This window comes from Xyrauchen texanus, chromosome 6 (assembly GCF_025860055.1).
Source record: "Xyrauchen texanus isolate HMW12.3.18 chromosome 6, RBS_HiC_50CHRs, whole genome shotgun sequence".
NCBI classification, from domain to species: Eukaryota; Metazoa; Chordata; class Actinopteri; order Cypriniformes; family Catostomidae; genus Xyrauchen; species Xyrauchen texanus.
Genome location: NC_068281.1, coordinates 16509604 through 16518669, shown reverse-complemented (window position 1 = coordinate 16518669; position 9066 = coordinate 16509604). Strand labels below are relative to the sequence as shown.

Genomic DNA, 9066 nt, shown 5'->3' with positions numbered 1-9066 from the left:
TTTTTAGCCAATAGGTATTTCATTTTCATACACATGATTCATTTCATTAATATATTAGGCCATTTTTTAATGATTTGTACTTGGAAAAAGAACAGTATAATTTGCTAAATAAGATCGAAGTATAATTATTACTTTTATTATGCCAATCCAGTTTGTTACCATGAGTTTGAGCTGTTGCAGAAGGGACAAATAGAATGAGGAAATGACAGGGCTATACTGTAAATCACAGACAAAACATTGAGAGCAAGATGCTTTCTAGAAATGGAAGGGAATGGGTTGTTCTGAGAACACCCTCCAGCACCTCACCCACTTCCTGACAGGAAACCAGAGTGGTTCAAGATCAGCTTACCACATATGCCAGCTGCCTTATCATCTTTTCACTTAATGCAAACTCTATTGAACCGTTTTTGCCACAGAATATTTCAGTGTGTACTTGGGTACCACATTGAGTCAATCTTTGATAAACCCATGCAAAAACTCACAAGGCAAATTATTAAAGAATTTATGTATTTTTCTTTGTTGTTTTTACCAGACCCTCAGTCATGGCTTGACATGACTTCAGCCTCAAAAGTTAAATGCATACTTTTTTGCCAGTAAAAAACTATGTGCCAGACTGTTTTCAAACAGGTTCTCCAAACACTCCCCCTTTTGGCAGAAAAATATTCCCAAAGCAAACTTTGCCAATGTCGGCTGTTCAGGATGCTCAAACAAATGGCAATTTTTCAAAAGTGTCACAGAGCCGCGGTGTTTAAACTATTTGGAGGGAATTAACCTACAAATAGATTGCTTATAGTAGTTTCTGCATATTGAGTTAACAAATATTTTAACAACAACAAATTACACTCTTAATCTTTTTAAGCTAATTTATTCAGAAGGTATGATTTTTGGCCTTTTTGTGTGTAAATTTTCTGTTAAAATACTTTGTTATTATCCTAATATGCAGATACATTCGTAGGTTAATTCATTTGTAGGTTAATTTTCTCAATAACTGTCTTTGCGGCACTATAAAACGTCCTCTTTGTTTTGACCTGTCCATACCAACACAACATTTACTAAAAGTTGGGGCAGGCCATTCAATCAAATTCAATTGTTCAATCAAATTCAATTGTTCAATCAAAGGGGTGCATTCGGAAACCTTTTTCTTTTTCTGCAATTCCGTTCGGTGGTGCAGAAATTACACACTTCAGCTTTAAAGGGATAGTTCACCCAAAAATGAAAATTCGACTCTATTTCTTCTTTTGAACACAAAGTAAGATTTTTAGAAGAATATTTCAGCTCTGCTGGTTCATACAATGCAAGTGAATTGCGGCTAGAATTTTGAATCTCCAAAAATCACAAAGTCAGCATAAAAGTAATCCATAAGACTCCAGTGGTTAAATCCATGTCTTCTGAAGTGATATGATAGGTGTGGGTGAGAAACCGATCAATATTTAAGTGTTTTTTTACTTTAGATCTACACATTCACTTCCACATTCTTTTGTTTTTTGGTGATTTACATTCTTCATGCTTATTGCCACCTACTGGTCGGTGCTGGTCAATGGTGAAGATTTTTAGTAAAAAAGAACAGATAAATTGATCTGTGTCTAACCGTACACCTATCATATGACCTCCGAAGATATGAATTTAACCTCTGAAGTCTTCTAGATTACTTTCATGCTGGGTTTATGTGATTTTTAAAGAATTAAAGTTCTGGCCACCATTCACTTGCATTGAATGGACCAGTACTGAGTTGTTATTCTAAAAATCTTCATTTATGTACTGCAGAAGAAATTCATACATATCTGGAATGGCATGATGGTGAGTAAATGATGAGAGTATTTTCAATTTCATGTTTTTGATAGTAGGTTGCACTGACAAGTAGGTGGCGCTGTCACAAAGTGTTCAAGAATGATGCAGCAGCAGCATTTCCTTTTTCGTGACTTTGAAGAATAAATTTACATTTACATTTATGCATTTGGCAGACGCTTTTATCCAAAGCAACTTACAGTGCAATTATTACAGGGACAATCCCCCCGGAACAACCATTGAGTTAAGTGCCTTGCTCAAGGACACAATGGTGGTGGCTGTGGGGTTAGAACCAGCGACCTTCTGATTAAAAGCTGTGCTTTAGCCACTACGCCACCACCACTCCAATAATAAATCAATGGATGTGTCTCGTTTGGAAGGATGCGTCCTCCCGAGGTCGCATTTGTCGGCCGCATACGATCATCGAGCTGTCTTGTTTCATTTTTATACATTTGTTTTGTCTTTGTTTTTCTTATATTTTTTTTTATCTATAGTCAATGTCTTTTATGTATATGCACTTACATTTATACAATTGTTAACCTTTTTCGCATTCCCAATAATAAAAAAATAAAAAAAAAAAATAAAAAAATGCAAGGAGATCGTCTCGATGACGATTGCGGCCGACAAATGTGACTTCTGGAGGATGCATCCTTCCAAACGACAGCCAATTTGAGATTTTCTAATGCGGTCAAGAGAAGAGAAAATTAATTAGTACTATTTACAAAAATTTCCCTTAGCTTCTTTAGGATTTCTAAGATCTTCCCACTTTTTGAGGTGAATCCAAGAATTCACAAATTTGCTATTAATCTGATCTTTCTGCAAGTTTGCTGAAATGTATTATTATTATTGTTATTTCTATTATTATTATTATTATTATTATTTTTGATTGAGGACAATTTAAATGATACAAAGAAGAGTAAATATAATATTTATAAAAGCATAATTTGCTGAAATGCATGTCCATTTTGCACATATTATGTGTGAATACAATTAATTAAGAGAGCTATAACATTAATGTGCTGTTAGAAACAGCTTCACAAAACGATGACATATTAAAAACACATTGCTCATTAATATAACCTCTGTAATCACAATGTCACATGAAAACAGATCCTTTCTCTTGAAAGACATTTATATGTTTTACTGATATTCCAGTCTCCAAAGAAGTGTTTTAAGTGTTTTTAAGTCCTCCATTTCTCCTCTTATTTTAAGCAGCAACGTTATTCTTAAATTTCTTTTATTTCACGTGTCATTCTCTGTGCTCTTTGGCATGGTGGGTTTTTTGTTAGGGTTGTGTCAGTGTGGATGGGGGTACCACAGTGATGCAAATTGGGTTTGGCCTCGTACAAATACCTCTCCCTGAACAGCTCAGAGTTTAAATGCCTGTGGCTGCACTAAAGTATTGTTCTTAGATCATTCTGTCATTTCTTCTACATGAAGCTTTCTCATTCTGATTAATGGCTGTGGATTTTAATGCGTTTTAGTGAAATATTCAGGGGATTTTTCAGAAGGTATTTCGTACTGTACGACAGGAAACAAGTTTCTGGTCTAATAAGACAACCCTCTGAGGATTAAAGTAATTGCATGCATTTTTGTGCTGGCGTTTATCATCGTGGACTGGACTACCACAGTGACACATTTTTCATTCAGCACTGTACAAAATCTGAGGACTGTTCTGTGTCTGTTTTTGGGCTATATCAATCCATTTAAACCTAACCTTTTAAGTTTTTCCTCATCAAATGTGACTGGACTAAAACAGTATTGGTTGTTTCAGTATTTTCTATCTCTATTTCGAAGGCTTTCGTTCCAGCAACCTGTTTGGAGCAGGCACAAATAATCATGGATATACACCAGCAGCTGAAATGTTCTTTCAAGAAAAATCTAACTGGATTTCTCCAACTGGATCATCGGTCACATCATCGGTCCAGATATGTGTATTGTATATTTCTTAAGATGTGAGGATAGTTTCCAATACTAGACGATTTTGTTAGGAGGTTGAATGAAGTGGAGACCCCACTACTTTTTGGAAATCCCATCAGTCTCACCATCACACCAAGTAAGTAAATCAATTTGAGATTTTATTGTAATGCAGTTCTTCAACCATGCACTTAAACCAGGGAAAACATGAACTTTGATCAGTTAGTTTCAGGGCTCAGTTAGGTCAGCCTGTTAGTCCTAATATCGATGCAGGGTCTGGAGCGTTTTTGTAAGGGTTACGGTAGCAGTGCATTTTCAGCTACTGATCCTTTAACATTTGGAAAGCCGATATCCCTCACTGTCTTACCAAGTAAGTTCTTCATTTTAATTACTACGAGCTTCTACACCAACACATGTTCTTTTGAATGTAGTGAAAACTCTGTCAATTAGCTTGAAATGGTCTCTGGTAGTTGGTCTTTGACTACTGCGTGAGTTCAGCTTTAAGGTGATCAGACTAATGTTAACTTGACTTGTTACACTGAAGAAAACATTTGTAGTAATTTCTGTTTTCACACCCATATATACAGTATATATATAATATATATAGTCCTGTGATGCTCTCTGGCTCTTTCACACACATAATGATCATTGTTTTGCAAATACAAGACTTGCTGTTGTTATGTTTATGTACAGTGTATTTTCAGTCCAACATATTCATGTGCAGAAAGTACTGTCTTGCCAAAAGATTGAAAAAAGTGCTGAAAACTGCTTCTTTGTCTTTACACAGAAGATGCAATTCCAACTGCTCCGAGTCTGTCCATTATGTCCCCTTTAAAGGGCGATGGAAAGGATATTTGTCTGGCCGCCGGGTTCTTTCCTAGAGATAAGAATATGATTCTGACTGCGAATGGTAAAAGCCCTGTGACTCTACCAACTACCAGCAACGCTCCCTTGTTCATAAGCAGCAAAACCTATTATTATGCTGGCTTCAATGAGGATGATATTGAACAATGTCAAATGGATCAAGTGGTGATGACAAAGACAAAGACAAATGTGGACATTCCTGTGACAGGTTTGTACCTAAGTTGATAATTATGGTTTTGATGTTGTTTTGTTTAATTTTTTTTTAATTATCGTTAACGTTTTTAAATTATTTGTTTTGTTCTGTAGATAAACCTGAAAAATTCCCGATTCCACAGAATTGTAAAATGAATGCCTCTAGTATTTCTGCCTCAGTGTTCACTGGTTAGTAATGAAATACATTTAAATTATACTATTAATACTATTACATTTATTTAACTGTTACTATACTCTGCTGAAGTGTTTACAGTATGAAAAGATGAGACAGTTGTCTTGCATTTCAGTGTGGAGAATTTATCTGGACTTTTGCAATTTTTTTAACATCTAAAGTAATTTTTTTTTATATATTATTATTATTATTATTATTTTTCAGATGGCCCTAAGGTGAACTCCATGACCCTTCTTGTGACAGGTCTGAGAATTCTGCTTGCTAAATGTGTTGCAATCAATGTTTTGATGACTGTGAAGGCATTCCTCATTTAAAAGTTAAATTCAGTCATGTGAGATTTTTAGCCAAATCGAAATATCTTAACTGAAGCTGCAACGGACACTTGCCAAACAAATAATGGGTGATTATAGCAAGCTACTATGTCAACATTTATCTCTCAGTCAATGAATGTTACATTTGGAAAAATACATGTAGTTTGTAATTTATAAAATATAAAATATAGATAGATTGTATACCTCTGCTTTGACTCTCCTGACATATCAATTAATTTCTTTCTTAAATGAATTGCTTTGCTACAGTATATAATGCATGACTCTCCTGACATATCAATTCATTTCTTTCTTAGATTAATTGCGTTGCTACAGTATATTATGCATACATATATTATACAGTATATTCCAGCATTTTTAACTTTTGTTACGAACAAGTTCAAGTTAGAAAGACAGTTAGGTGTTGCTTTTTTATTTAATATTTTTAGTTTTCGCAAAGTGATCTAACGGTGTATATGTCTTTTTACATGGTCTTATTGTCTAACCAATTACTGTAACTCTTTGACTTCACAAAGCTCTTTACATGTTATATGAAGACATTTTTTACCTTTTCAAATAATAAAATACGTGATAAAAGAGAAGTTTCATATGAGTATGTCTAAACCACAGTTTTAACAGCACACACATGCCGGAGGCACATGCTCACCACACTTTCTGATAAAGATCTACTGCTCGCTTTGGGTTCTAAGAAACAGTGTGTTGTTGTTGCTTAATTTTCACACTACCTCTGTAATAAAAAGGGCGAGACCACTATAAGTAAACCTAACACTAGTTTCTAAGTCCTTTTATAGTTATTTACCTAACTTTTAATGAAATAGACTTCATGTGTTCCACACAACAGCAAAACATGATCCGTAACACTCTTTTCCAATTATCTGTTGTCCATTGTCTGTGCTTCTTTGCCCACTCTATATGTTTATTTTTGTTTTTCTGTTTCAAAAGTGGCTTTTTATTTGCAATTGTTCCGATATGTCCTGCACTCATGAGTCTTCTCTTTACTGTTGTACATTAAACTGGTGTTGAGCAGGTAGAATTCAATGAAGCTGTCAGCTGAGGACATGTGAGGTATCAATTTCCCAAACTAGAGACTCTGATGTACTTATCCTCTTGTTTAGCCTTCCACATCTCTTTCTGTCCTTATTAGAGCCAGTTGTCCTTTGTCTTTGATGACTGTAGTGTACACCTTTGTATGAAATGTTCAGTTTTTGTTTTTTTTTTGGCAATTTCAAGCATTGTATAGCCTTCATTCCTCAATGGAACAATGATTGACAGACAAGTTTCTTTTTTTTTTGTTGTCATTTTTGACCTAATATTGACCTTAAGACATGCCAGTTTATTGCGTCAACTCAAAAACAAACACAAAGATAAGCTTTGTTTAACAAACCAAATAGCTTTCAGCAGTGTTTGATATAATGGCAAGTGATTTTCTAGTACCAAATTATCAATTTTGTATGATTACTAAAGGATAAGAGTTTAGAGTGATGGCTGCTGGAAATGGGGCCTGTCTAGATTTGATAAAAAAATGACTTTTTATCAAATAGTGAAGCTGCTGTTTTTTACATCAGTAATATCCTGACTTTACTTTGTGATCAGTTGAATGTCACTTGGTGAATAAAAGTACCAATTTCCTTCAGAAACAGCAAAATCTGTACATTATTCCAAACTTTTGGCATTAAATCAGTTTTCTACCTAATATTATAATTTCAAATGATTTTAGAAGATTTAAGCGTGTAATGTCGTCTCACTCATTTTATTAGAATGCTTGATAATCATTGTCTGGGACCATGATCCCACCTCCTTGCCATGATCTTAAGTGTACTGCCCTCTTGTGGCGGTTAGTGAGAATATTCTTGCCAAGTCGAATAAATTTTTTTGACGGCTTGAGCGACCCCTAGTGGCTGTCTGAGATTTCATATTTGATTTAGAGCAGCAGAAACATTATTTGTGACTTAAATCTTCATCAGAACACATTTGTTAGTGTGTATGCAAACTATAAATAAACAATAATAATTTAAGTTTTTATTAAGTAGGAGAGGAAATTTAAGCAATTCAATAGTGATGATGGAATGGTTGCGTAGTGGGCTAAAGCACATAACTGGAAATCAGAAGGTTGCTGGTTCGACCCCCACAGCCACCACCATTGTGTTCTTGAGCAAGGCACTTAACTCCAGGTTGCTCTGGGGGGATTGTCCCTGTAATAAGTGCACTGTAAGTCACTTTGGATATAAGCATCTGCCAAATGCATAAATGTGAATGTAGTGATGTGCTTTAAAACTACCCCCACTCTATTTCTGTTTACAACAGTTAATTTAGATTCAAATGAGACAACATGTCCTCTTAACTGACCGGACAAGCTGTGTTTAAGAGTGCTGATATTTAGTGCTAGAATGCTTCATTGTTTTTGACCCAGGGGGTTGGTTCGTATCAGTCTGCTTGTCTGTGATCAAGGAGAGCCAGTCAATCTGTGTGTTGCTCAACAACATGTGGACATCCTGCTTTGGCTTGTTTGGAGCTATTTTCAGATCAAATTGAAAGTAAGTAAACAAAAATGTAACTATATCAACAGTAACTTCTTTTCAGCAATCACGTTTGAAGTCGTGCTGTTGTACCGAATATCAGCAGGCTGTCCAGCGGCCTCGTGACAATGGCAGAATCCCAGTCATGCTGATATTCACTTAAAAGCACTCTTGCTAATGTTCTGCTTGAATATATATTCTTATATTATTTTAGACACTGCTTGTGCAGGTTCAGAGCAAAGAATGATAATAAATAAGGCCATGTGACATGGTAAAACTAGGTTAGTAGAACACTGCTGTCTACTTTAAGAGGATACTTGCAATGCATCTCCTTTGAATTGTAATCTTTTCCTAGACTAGTTGGGCAGGTGTCATTTAAATACTCTGGTTTGGAATGATATAGTAGATGTGCAGCCAAACTCACTTACACATTTAAATTTCTACACTGTTTTATTACAGAAGATGATGAAGTGATGTACAGTGGGAGCAGTGATTTTAAGGTAAGAGAGTTATGAAGGCCTTGACTGGTTTTGAATTGTATGTATTAAATGTTCTTCACTGCAGTGCAATATCTTAAAAAAAAAGCATTTTAGGAGAGTTTTTGCATCAGTGCACAATACTCTCAGTTCCTGTCAGTGATTTTCTATAGCTACTTACAACACTTGATTTCTCACCATTACTATGTGTTTTAGGACACACAGAAAATAATTTGTAATTATATTACTTTTATTATGTAGTATTAAGAAAAACACTGTAAAGACATTAAAAATAATTGGAATAATTGGGTTATTTTAAAATCATTTGGTAATCATAGAATTTGAAAAAAAGAGGAAAAGAAAAAGTATATAATTTTTTAATGATATTATTAGTGATTTTGAGTGTTTGGTAAATACAGATTTGAATACATCCCAATAAAACCCAACTTTTTTATCTCTACAATGTGTGAAGAGGTTTTTTGTCTGGGACTGCACCACTGTGGTCGTCTGGCTCTGGCTTAAGACTCATTATGGGATCTGGAACAAAATTGATTGTGCAGTTCAGTGAGTATTCATTTTTATTGGATTCCATGTAGTTTTTAAAGCATGAAAATGTTTTATTTTTGTAAGTTTTTGTGTTCTACTAATCAAAAGGTAAGTGAGTGCAAAATATCATAACTTTGTTTGAACATGGAAATATTTATCATGTGAGGGTATTTGCAATGAAAGATATTTGTATATGAAAAAAATAAAAAAGATCAGAATTTTGATTTTAATAAAAAAAAAAAATAATA

General features: G+C 34.6%; 1 protein-coding gene across 1 annotated transcript; it reads left to right on the top strand.

The window, feature by feature from the left end:
• Positions 1-3909: 3909 nt before the first annotated feature.
• On the top strand, positions 3910-6710 carry LOC127645492 (uncharacterized). Its single transcript, XM_052129132.1, has 4 exons — positions 3910-4072; positions 4490-4774; positions 4873-4947; positions 5156-6710. The coding sequence occupies exons 1-4, from the start codon at positions 3970-3972 to the stop codon at positions 5263-5265; spliced, it is 573 nt and encodes a 190-aa protein (XP_051985092.1). The 5' UTR covers positions 3910-3969; the 3' UTR covers positions 5266-6710.
• The last annotated feature ends 2356 nt before the right edge of the window (positions 6711-9066 follow it).